Here is a 12,585-nt window from a genome sequence, read left to right as displayed (position 1 = left end):
TTTATAAAAATAAAAATAGAATAAATCAACTTAATACAGTACATTGATAGAATATATTTTATTATATTGATTAAATTTGGTTATTTAAATTTGCACAAAATAAATGTATTCAATAAAAGTAAATAAATGGAAAAATTGTATTAGTTTACATTTGTTAGAGATGTGGATGTAACTGTATGTGTTTTACATTTAATATTTTATTTTTTAAAGATATGATCGACAGATGATCCACTTGTGGCGCCCCCTAATGGGAGAAGCCGAAAGATGATGATGATCTACTTAACGGTTCTATTTTTCTCAGCATACTGAAATATGTTCAGGACTCATTCATTCAGGACTTTGTCCTTTAACAATTTTCCTCATTTATTTGGAGCATTTCTCGAATCATCCTTAATATTTGCAAACCAGTTAGCGCATTTCCTTAATATTTGCAAACACCACAATACATTAAATTTCTTGCAAAAGCCTGAACTTTTCTCAAAATCCTTAGTTCATCTCTCAAAAGTAAGTATTTGTAAGTAAGAAGTTGGCAGAGATGAACTAAAGTTGCACTACGCCACTTAATATGTCCCGCATGTAAAAAAGGATTGTAACACGTGTACCGAATCGAAGTCCTGTACTGAAAAATGTTGGTACTAATACATATACTGTTACACCCCTAATATAATATAATATATATTTAAACTATTAATAATTTTATACTTTAACATCCCTATATTTGTATCAAACACAAAACAAAACAGAAGATTTTGAATTATTTCAGTAAATAACATTATCCAAAAATAAATTTTATTGCAGACAGACAGGGGAATATTATAAACACAAAGAACAAAACTGAATAGAGATATTATACATTATATTTGGGAAGCAGAGTGCATACTGCATTTCGTTTAAATCAAAGTTGTGCGAAAGCTGTTGATACAGCACTCCTTTACCCTGCTAACTAAAATTGATCACTTTGAATCCTGTTATGAAAAATAATACTAAAATATTTAACAGAATCTCAGGAGTTTGTTATTAAAAATGCAAAAAAAAAAAAAAAAAAAAAAAAAAAGACGAATCGAGTTGTATGTGTGAGCTCGCATTTGATTAAAGCACATCAATATTCATTACACAACTCGCATGAACTATATGTACAAAATCCCCCTCAGAGTCTGGTGTTTAACTGGTTCCTTAATGGCCAAGTCCAAAAATACTGTGGAAATGATAATAATGTGTATCAGACACAACAAAAAAAAAAAAAAAAAGGCAATGTTATCTAATATGCAAAAATAGGCCAACTTTACAAAGCTCTGTGATCGGTTACAAAACAAACACGTCATATATATAGTTCTTGGGTGATTTATGGCTTTAAAAAAAATTGTGAAGTATGTGACTGAAGAAAAGAAAAAAAAAAAAAACAGGACATAAATGAATATAAACACTAAAAACAAACCTTTTCAGTGCTTACTAAGAACATTAGTAAATAGTAAAAGATATCACGTGATCAATAAAACAACTTAAAAGTGTACAGTATTAACACATAAAATGTGACTGTGAGTGGTTGCAGAAAGTAATCACAAATACCAAGGAAAAACATTTTCATGTTTAGTATATAGCAGATAATAATGCAATTTTATGATTTAAAAAGGAAAACAAAACCAACCTGAATGTAATAAAAAATTATAATAATAAATAAAGTGATGAAAACATGAGCTGTCACAGGTAAAAATGTGACTCAGTAGTACAGTTACACTAGGCACAGAAGCAAGTTGGATCACGGAGCACTGTACTTTCAGTCTTCATTGAAGCTTAACACCAAATTCACAGTAAATCCATTAAGACTGCTTACTTGAGATACCAAAAAGTGCATTTAAACATACACACACACACACACACACACACACACACACACACACACACACACACACACACACACACACACACACACACACACACACTTGTATCTGTTCTTGACATTCACCCGCGCATTCGTACCATAATAATGCAATACTTAATCTGAAGGATAACACTAAAGAAGCTTGCCTCTTCAGCCAGTAGTGGCAGACCACCATAATCACCATCTTTACTGCTCACTATTCCATATAGTCTAGCTTTGAACGATGCTGACCAGCCTACCAGCAAAGCAAAGCAAACGTTATGCGAGGTCTAAATAAACAGACATGTGCTTCTGCTATTAGCATCCACATGGTGTGGATCCAACGATGCCCACAGTTAGGACCTAGTCACTCACGTATACACTCCGAGTTATTATGAGGGTTAGGTGAAAACACATCGCTCAGAATCCCTGAAGCTGAAAAGCACATGTCTCAGGTAGTTCAGGTCGGATACGCCACACAATACGACAATCATGTGTTCTATGTACATGCCTCTGACAAGTGCAAATTCAGAGAACCTCAACTAGTACCAACCAATAATTAAATGCTAGTCAGAAAGAACATCAATAGTAATGTGAGTGATTCATTATAAAAAAAATATCTACTGCTAGAATCGATCTGTGTATCAGTCTCTGGTACAGGGTGGCTTTGTGTTAAACGGTGCCTTAGTTCTTAACACCAGGACAACCTCATGCCCAAGATAAGTAGGACAAATGGAAACAGGAACACCAATGAACGAGCTGCTCTCAGAAGGCCGTGGTGACAGCAGTGCTACGACGTGTACCCAGTCGCACCATCTCCCTTGGCACTGTGTCCAACTGCTCGTATGCCAGCCGACCTTCCTCACCTGCACACAAACACACTCTCCGTCAAATATCTTCAAATCAGCATGAAAATTAAAACCGACTGGGCTTGCAGTGTAAGTTGTATTTTACAAAATATTTCTAGCTCACCACCTTGTTGTGCCACAATTCTTTCATTTGATAATTAGAGGAGACACTGTGTTCTTGGGAAACTTTAGAGCAGCAAGAATTTTTTTGTAGCCTTCACCAGATCGGTGCCTTGCAACAATCCTTTCTCTGAGCTTTCTGAGCAGGCAGTTCCTTTGACCCCATAGTTAGATTTTTTGCTCTGGTATGCTTTGTCAGCTGTGAGGCCTTCTATAAATCAAGAAACTTTTCCACAGGTAGACTCCAGTCAATGTGTAAAAACATCGCAGCGATCAAGAGAAATGGGAGGTACCGAGTTGCAAATGTTGCAGAGGGTCCGAATACTTATGTACATGTAATATTTAATTATTTTTATTTAAGAAAGTTATTTACAGACATTTCTAGAATTTTATTTTCACTTTGTCATTATGGAGTACTGAGTATGGATTAATAGGAAAAAAAAAATCTATTTGAATGATTGCAGTATCAGGCTGCAACATAAAATTGAAAAAGGTGAAGGGGGCCTGAATACTTTCTGAATGCACTGTAATCTAGAGTGCCTTGCAAGTGTATTATACTGTAAATGCTTTCTCTAAAAAAATCTATACTGATAGTTTTTCCGGGTAGCGTTCGTTGCGTGAGCAGTCGAAAAGGTCAGCTGTCATTATGAGAGTGGCCTCTAGAGGCGAATCAATGAAGCTATGTGCCGTTTGTTTGTACACGTGAGACTGCGCTCTGCACAGAGAATGCTATATTATATGTATTGTTGATGATTGGACAACAACGGTCAAACAACAATAATTAGACAGAAAAATAGGCATTTATTCTTTGCGTCAGGGTCAAACACAGTTGAGTTTGTGGTGTTAGTCATATCTGAGGAGATACAGCAGAATTTTTTTTTTATTTTATACAATATTTATTGTAAACTAATTATTGTTAATAATGATAAATTATTATTACAGATAAATAATTACTAATTATGGTAATTAAATAATTACAAATTATAAACTAGTGTCACAATTTGCAAATTTGAGCTAAACAGCTCAAAATACACATTGTCCATCTTCAGAGAGAAATGCAGCTAAAACTGCATACATACCGAACGTAAGGAGGGTCTCTATGGCAGTATGGCGGAGCTCCTCATCGGCAGCGTCACACAGATTCACAACTGCTGTGATGCTCTCCACAGACTGGGACAAAAAAAAAAAAAACTATGTGATTTTCTACCCTTTCGCTTACACTTGCAACATTATCACACAACTGTAATCATAATTGTGTTGCTCATACTGACCTGCAGACAGCTCAAAGCAACACAAGCAGCTCTCTGTGCAGCTACACCTGCTTCTGATAAGGTTTGTGTGTAGCACTGCACTGCCTGACAACACACAGACACACACATAATTAAACCTGCAACATCTTCCATTTGGCCATTTAAGTCAATCAGGATTACACAACATACACTGACTGATTAAATAAATGCCACTGACCTTTGACCTGAAACTTGGATAAGAGGCAGCATTAGAGAGAAAACTAGAGACAGCTTTAGTGATGTCAGGGTCATCAGAGGTCAGGAGGCCAGCGAGAACACGCAGCGTGTGTGTACGGGGCTGAAGAGCAGTCACCGGCATTTCCTGCAACTCCTTTATACAGCACTCGCCGTCGGTGGAACTGAGACGCTCTGCAAACGCCGCTGCAACACAAAATATGCAAAACGTATATCTTCAATATCCTTACACTCATACCAGATTTATCAACAAGCAGAAGGACAAATACAACGTCCTTAGTCATTCACAAAGGAGTTTTCATAGAGTATTAACTGCATACACTGTAAAACTGTCCTTTGAACATGCATACGTGTTTAATCAGTAACAAATGGTCAGTTATGGAAACCAAACCGCTTTGTAATTTTTAACATAAATTCAGGAACACAGACATTTCCTACACAGCATACGCCACATAAATATGCAGATCACTGTGAAGGATGCTGTGTAGGAAATGTTCATGTGTTCCTGAAGAAATAAATTGACACACTGCTGTTTAGCTTGCCATTCCAGGTTACTTTAAGTTTATAATGCTCAGTTTTATTTTTTTCATAATGCTAAATTTCTTTTTTTTTTTGTTGCATTAAAAATCCCTGATTACCCACTGTTAAAGATTTGCTTCATCAAGGAAAATGATTCTATAAAGACTATGACTAGGTCATGAGACTCCAAATGTTTTTTTCTGTGAGGGTCACAAATTTTTCTTTTCTTCGATGGGGGTTCGAGTCGGTCTGTAACAAAATATTACATGGGCTGGAGTGACTACCAGTATTTTTGTGAAGATTTTATTATTTGTTTATATGTATTTATTATGCCTCCTAATGCCTATTAAATAGCCTACTATTATTATTTATCATTACTTATCAACATTACTATCATAATGACATTTTTTAATATGCATTACTACTGAAATCAAAACATTTACTCACTTATGCATATGCATATGGTTGGTGGGTAAGATATGTTAATAACTGGAAGTCAACCGATTGTGGATTTTTCCAAAACCGATAGCAAGATAACCGATTAATTAAACAATAGTTTTTACAAAGAATACTGGATAGAAAAAACACTCCATGTGAAATAGTACTGAACCTAATTACAAAAATATAAAAAAAAACAGCACTGCATCATAAAAATATGCTATATATAAATAAGGAAATAAATATGAATATATTTTATAAAAAATAGAATTATATTTTTAATAAATCCACCAGCAGTGATTCGCCTCTAGAGGCCGCTCTTGTAATGACATTAATTTCACGTTGCTTTCATATCACACCTTTGTATCAGCTAATTCTCACAGTGATCAACATCCATAGTCAATGTCATCATACCATGGCGGTTTGAAACTTGACACACATGCTTTACAATTCACTTCTGGATTATAGTAAGTGGATATTTATAAGTAAAACTACACTTGTAACACAAGTTATTGAATAATTGTACATTTTTTAATGACAGTTATTGATAACGGCTGATACACTGCTAAGATGTTTTGGCTTTGAGTTGCGTGTGTGAAAGTGTGTCGTACCCTCTCTGGCTAATTCCAGCAGGTGTTGCTCCATGTCTGTGACATTGTGCTTGGTGGCGTAGCTGTAAAACTGGAACACTGTCAAAACATCTTGTGATAGAAAGGAAGGGGAGGAGGCAAGCTCATTCCTGTCTATCATCTCAGTCACCACCAATCTTATCACTGTAAACAAACACACAAACACATACAGCTTAGTAATGCTCCAAAAAACCCAAACCCATAACAACCTAACCCGTGTAATCTGTTCTGCAATCTATATACACCAACCACCAGCTTCTACCCCATTATAACTATTATTTCTGAATTGTTAACCCCAAACAAGCCCAGCTTCTTCATCTATTCTCTTTAAAGTATATTATTCATTAACAATTATGAAATCAGTAAATTACACTAAAGATAATACGAAAAAGTAAATTGTTAAATGTAAGACTTGGTGTTTTTAAAGAGTTTAACAGGAAAGAAAGGGAAGAGAAAAGAAAAGAAGACTGCAGTATAGTGCTTTGTACCCGAGTCTGTGCTGTGACGGTGAGTCTCCTGCTGTGGTGCAGTGAAGCGTTGTTGAATGTGTTGCAAGACTCGCTCCACTGTACTGTGAAACAGGGCTCCAGAACCAGTGCACTCACACCACAGGGAAAGCAATGCTGATCGATCGGCCAGTCCAGGCAGCACTAAGCACACAGACGGACAGAGTTAATGATATTTTACTTTTCAAATGTACATATTTTTATCTGTACAAAATGCTGTTTGGAAACATGCAAATTTTCAAACCTGGTAAAAGTATATAAGACTTTCCACAATAATTAAAAATGCTAGTCTACACCTGGATCAATCCTAGGACTGTTCTCATCAAAGCAGGTTTGTTTTCAGGGAAGTCGAATCTGAATCATGGATTAGTCGTATAATTAAATGTAACAAATTCAACAATCAATGATCTATTAAAGTACATTATTAAACTGATTTTTGCCACTCACTTGGCCACTCATTCATTTATGCTTTTATTCTCTTTTTTCCCTGTCATTAAACTGTCAGAGTGTAACCTGACAATTAAAACTGCTTTCCTTCATCAAACAAATTTTTGTATTTACTCTCTATACATATTTATTTACGGTATTTATTTCTATACAAGCCTTCTGTCTTTTCTGGAGTCTACAACCGTTTGCAAAAATTATAGAAGTAATGCCAATCAACGCTTTTTCTAGCAATTTCTTTGCATTAAGAATTCCTGACACTGTCCAGTAATTTCCTACAAAATCTCACTGTTAAAGATTTGCTTCATCAGGGAAAAAGTTCCTATCAGGACTTATATAGCATATTTTGCAAGGTTTTCTTTTCTGACATTCCCTGCTTATAACTAAAAAGGGCAATTCTAGAATTCTAGCTTTCATATCAACATCCATAATCATTGTAACAGAAATTTTATATTTGATCATATGAAAACAAAATAAAAAAAGAAATAAACCTGCAACATTTCAAAGAATTAAACTGTGTCTCTAATATTATATCAATATTAATATAATTAATATAATGTATCCTGTATACAGTCATTCATTACTTTCTTTTATCCTTGGCATTAAACTGTGAGGGTGTAACCTGACCATTAAAACTGCTTTGCTTAATCTAACAACATTTTTTAGTTGTATTTACTCCCTATACATATTTAAATGGCCTTCTGTCTTCTCTGGAGGCTACAACCGTTGCAAAATATGTTAAAGTAATCCAGCAAGTTTGGCCAATCTCGTTATTTAAGGCTTAGCACCAAGAGCAACTCACTTTCACATGATTTGCCAAAGTTTACTCCAAGGCAACCACCAGGAAACTGTTTGAGGCAGTCTAGAAATCAGTTCCTTACTCCAACACAGCAATACACTAAATAAAACATGCCTTGGTTTGGGTGCAAAAAGCCTTAGTTATAGAAACAAGCACAGTTGTGAAACTGCTCTTTTTTGAAACAGCCATTTTTTTGGACTGCATGTATTGTCGTTCTGGGTAAGATCTTTATATCAAGCTCATACACTCACCCTCAGCAGCTGAGCTGGTGCTTCCCAGCCACTCTATGCTGTTCTCTGTTAACTCCTCAAGCAACTCAGTTTGGACAGACAGTTTGTGCAAATAGGCCTTATGCTGCCACGGGCTTCCTCCTCCAGTTAACATCTATAACCACAAATGAAATGATGTGGCATATGTCAACAAAAATCTAACACTTTTCATGTTTACACAGATCACATTCAGAGTGTTGTGCCTGCAGATATTCAATCTTTACTGGTAAACAAAAAAATATGTAAGTATAGAGCTCATCAACATGATATGTGATTAGCATACTACATCTCTCATAGCTATAAGGATCTAGAATGGGTTGCTCTGTGTGTGTGTGTGTGTGTGTGTGTGTGTGTGTGTGTGTGTGTGTGTGTGTGTGTGTGTGGCACGTCACCTGAATAAGATGGTGGCAGTATTGCAGATGCATGACGATGGCTATATCCAGACTGTCGTTGCCTGTGCTAAGTGGCAGAGGGCTCCCAGCTACACTGTTACCTACGCCTGTGTCCTCTGTCAGGGCTTCACTCAGATGACCCCGTGCCTCTGGATGCCGACTTGGCCTGTACACACACGCAAATATGCATGTCTTATTAACTTCAAAAGAGAGAGTGAAAAAATGAGAGACTGTAATGCAAGTGATAAAATGAAGTAACAAATTTTGGAGCTATTCATTAAAAATCAAAAGTAAACAGACATGGGGACAGTGTTTTTCATGACTGTGTCATTGTTTAATAGACTAAAAAAATGTTTTATGAACAGTTAAGTATAAAACGGGAAGCCCTTCATAACTAATAGCTTATGGAAATTTACATAGAATTAAAATCATGCTGCTGATTAAACAGTATAACAGTGTTGACAGTCACTGTGTTTACTGTCTCCTTGTCCTATGTTCTATCCCGTTAGTTTTGAGTAGTTCTGTGTTTCTTTTTGTTAATGTGTCTGATGCAGCACCTTGGTTCTGGGAAAACATTTCATTTCACTGTGTACTGAACTGTGTATTGAAATAACAGTAAACACCTACTTGATTTGACTTGGCAGAAAGTGTAGAGCGCTTACCCGATTCTCTCAGTTTCTATGTCAAAGAATACAGAGCGTGAGCCTGCAGCATTGTCATCCCCAGTGTCTTCATCATCAAAGTCTGAGGTGTTTAGGAAATCAAAGCTCTCTAAAGCACTCTCCACAGTCAGGCTGAGACTGGAGGAGCGACTCCTGTGAGCAGGACCTCGGCACTGCGGAGACACGACAGCGGTTTTACATTGTGTCACACAATAAATATTATTGTGCATTATAAAGTAGAAATATGGAGGTAATTGTGACTATTACACATTTTCCGAAATCGTTAACTTGTCGTAGATGCAAAGACCACCCTGTAGCTAGTTTTCTTTATTCTTTATTTATTAAACATACCAGGGAGGGTGAAGGCTAACACACTTTTTCTGAGATAAGTGAAGCCTGCAACCACAAAAGAGATGCTCAGGCAGTGTCACAAAACAGCAGGAATTTGGAGGACAGAGTTAATTTGGTTAATTCTATTTAAAGACAATAGAACTCCTCCTTAGCCATACAGAGGGTTAACAGTTTTATAATCAACACACATTGACTCTTATTAGGTTAACAAACAGTACACAAACAAATAATTAAAAAGTTACCAGTTAAAAGATGCAACCATTTAAAAAAAAAAAAAGTTTAACTAAATTTGCCAGAATTGCATTTACATTCAATTGAGAAATCCAAAATTATGTGAGAATTTCAAATCAAATCAAATTTTATTTGGTCACATACATACATATAGAGTACGATATGCAGCTAAATGCCTTTTGCGACTCTCCAGCATTTAAACATAAAAGGAATATCCTAATTCATCCTAATTATAATGTTATCACCACTGACCATTTTCATTAAAGAAATATAAACCTTGAAAATCTTGGAAAAAACATGATCCTAATTACTACTAACTACTACTAACTAACAAGGTAATCTCTCACCTTGAGCAGGTCCTCCAGCTTCATCACTTCCTGTTCGAGGTCCTGAAGCTCTCGACAGCGCTGGGCCACACTTTCTAGCTTTATTAGCAAGCTGTGGATAGCCTCCTCAAGGCTGCTCTCTCCAGCCCAGCTCACAACAGCTGGCTCAGGCAGGATATCAGAGGAAGTAAGCCTTCTTACCAGCTGCCTGGTCAGACTGCCTTCCTCCCCATCCAACTCCACTGGCTTCAGCTCTGAGCTCTCATCGTGGCTGCCAGGCTCCAGAAATACCACATCCTCAGGCCCTACAGCTGAGATCTGTCCTTCTGAGGACAGCGAGGGTGCTGTGGATTCATAGCCATGCTGACACTCTACTCGCTCCCACTCACGCTCCGATTCTGCCTCACTGGCGCTCGCAAGGCTGGCACTTACACTGGTGCTCTCCTCCTCATCCTCACAGTCCTCTTCCTCACCAGGCTGATCATTTAAGGCAGGAAGCTGAGGTGGTTGATCACTTTCAGGAGGCGTTACGGTGATCTCAGGATGTGAATGGCCAGGAGCTGGGCTAGAGGCTGGTGTGTCAGAGAAGGTGAAGGACAGGCGCTTGCATTCGGCTACACCACAGCCACCGTTTTCAAAAACATCATCAGGCAATGTGGACTGTGAAAGCAAGACAGGGACGTAGTATGAGCAACAACAACAAAAGTCTTGACGATCTAAATGGTGTAGTTGTACAACCTCAATTCCAAAAAAGTTGGGAAAAAATGTTCAATGTAAATAAAAACTCCCAAACCCATATTTCATTCACATTAGAACATAGAAAACATATCAAATGTCTAAACTGTAATATACCATTTTAAGGAAAATATAATGTAATTTTAATTTCGATGGCTGAAACACATCTCAGAAATTTTTTAACAGTGGAAACAAAAGCCTGGAAAAGTGTCAATCATAAGAAACAATTGAAGTAACATTCTGCAAATAAATAAGTTAATGGGAAACAGGTCAGTAACATGACTGGGTTAAAATAAATAAATAAAAAAAAAAATGTAAAGTATTTTAGAGAGGCAGAGTCTCTCAGAAGTCAAGGTGGGCAGAGGTTCACCAACATGAGAAAAACAAAGTAGCCATATGTAAACATGATCCGTAAACCCACTATTTTCTCTGTGCCGAACTGTACTGAGGCAAAGTGGAGAAATGTTATGTGATCAGACAAATCTAAATGCCACGTCCTCCAGACTGAAGATATGGATCATTCAGCTCATCACCACACAGTTTAAAAGCCTGCATAAGCATGGTATGGGGGTGCATTAGTGCCCACGAAAGGGCAGCTAGCACTCCTGGTCAAGGAACCATAAATGCTGAAAGGTATATACAAGGTTTTGTGGGCGCAAACGTTTCCATTCAGATCTCTTTTTCAGGGAAAGCCTTGCATATTTCAGCAAGACAATGCTAAACCGCATACTTCATTCATTAAAACAGCATGGCCTTGTAGTAGAAGAGTCTGGGTGCTAAAATGCCCTGCCTGCAGTCTAGAACTTTCACCAATGAAACATGGTGCATCATAAAACATAAAATATGACAAAAAAGACCCATGACTGTTCTGAATCCTGAATCATACACAAATGGAACAACAATCTTCTCCCAAAATTCAGAAACTAGTGTCATATAGTAAAAAAAAATTAAAAAAGAGTGGATACTATACAAAAAATGGGTTTATGAGATTTGCAAATCATTGCATTCTGTTTTCATTTACATTTTATATTTTTCCCAACTTTTTTGGAATTAGGGTTTTATATATATTTGCAGTAAAGCAGGAATGGAAATATTAAGAGTGAGCTAGGAGAACTGGGTGCAACAGATTATTAAATTAGCATGCACACACACACACAAACACACACATGCTTTGAAGGTAGTTGGGCACACATAATGACCTGACTCACATAGACTTCCAAACTGGACCTGGGACGAGGCCGCAGTGCAGCCAGGTCACCAAATGAACGACTGCGCCTGAGTTTCTCTAAGAGAGTGTCCCTGAGTGTATGCAGGAATGAGAAGTGGCCCTGACGAGGCTGAGACTGCCATGTCTGTGCACCCGTTCCAAAACACACAAACACACACATATAGACACACAAACACCAGGGAGAGGGCATGTTGACAACGAAGGCCAGGGCAGGTAGTTAATTGGAGTTAATAAAGCATAGCAAAATAGACAGGATGCAAATCACACAAACATGTTCTATAAATAGCAGGGTTCCTATAATCAGCAGGGTATTAAGCTCAGTATATTATGAGCTATAGTTCTGTACTTTTAGATTATAGTTTTATGCAGAACCCATAAACAGAAAAATAATTACAGCAATTTTTTCCTTCTTATTATTTACACACTCTATCCGATGATTTTATTACTGCTATCATTCTATTAGGTGTATTCTACTTTAGGATTTATACTTGCATTGCAGCGCTCACTGAGAACAGCTGATGATTTTCTACAGAAATCTGACAAGTGGTGTTTGTCAATATTGGGTACGGCTTGTGTGTTTTTCCCCCTCACCTAATTACAAGACTGTTGCTCCCTCAGACCATTTACTAAAACTCTAAATGGTCTCTTTGAGTTTAACCAAAGCAGCAGGAAATTTTTTTTCCCCAGAAATAAATGAAACCAATCATTCTGTAACCTTCTGTAAAATCATCTGATGAGAATCTGAT

At 37.0% G+C, this 12,585-nt stretch overlaps 1 protein-coding gene across 5 annotated transcripts in view; it reads right to left on the bottom strand.

Annotated features, from left to right (window-relative positions):
- Positions 1-754: 754 nt before the first annotated feature.
- ripor2 (RHO family interacting cell polarization regulator 2) overlaps positions 755-12,585 on the bottom strand; it is a 66,249-nt gene continuing 54,418 nt past the window's right edge. For 3 of the 5 annotated variants that reach the window (XM_046834418.1, XM_046834417.1, XM_046834419.1), the window contains exons 13-23: positions 11,820-11,963; positions 9,898-10,536; positions 8,969-9,141; positions 8,307-8,472; positions 7,897-8,029; positions 6,385-6,546; positions 5,879-6,040; positions 4,294-4,496; positions 4,098-4,181; positions 3,906-3,996; positions 755-2,724 (exon numbers count right to left, since the gene is read on the bottom strand). In XM_046834418.1, coding sequence (XP_046690374.1) covers positions 2,624-2,724; positions 3,906-3,996; positions 4,098-4,181; positions 4,294-4,496; positions 5,879-6,040; positions 6,385-6,546; positions 7,897-8,029; positions 8,307-8,472; positions 8,969-9,141; positions 9,898-10,536; positions 11,820-11,963 — 2,058 coding nt within the window. In that variant the 3' untranslated portion in view covers positions 755-2,623. The remainder of the gene's footprint in view (positions 2,725-3,905; positions 3,997-4,097; positions 4,182-4,293; positions 4,497-5,878; positions 6,041-6,384; positions 6,547-7,896; positions 8,030-8,306; positions 8,473-8,968; positions 9,142-9,897; positions 10,537-11,819; positions 11,964-12,585) is intronic. The other 2 variants (XR_006923726.1, XM_046834420.1) reach the window with 2 other exon arrangements.

The sequence above is a fragment of the Silurus meridionalis genome, chromosome 22, assembly GCF_014805685.1.
Source record: "Silurus meridionalis isolate SWU-2019-XX chromosome 22, ASM1480568v1, whole genome shotgun sequence".
Lineage (NCBI taxonomy): Eukaryota > Metazoa > Chordata > Actinopteri > Siluriformes > Siluridae > Silurus > Silurus meridionalis.
Note: the sequence above shows the minus strand (reverse complement) of the source record. Positions and strands in the feature narration are given on the sequence as shown.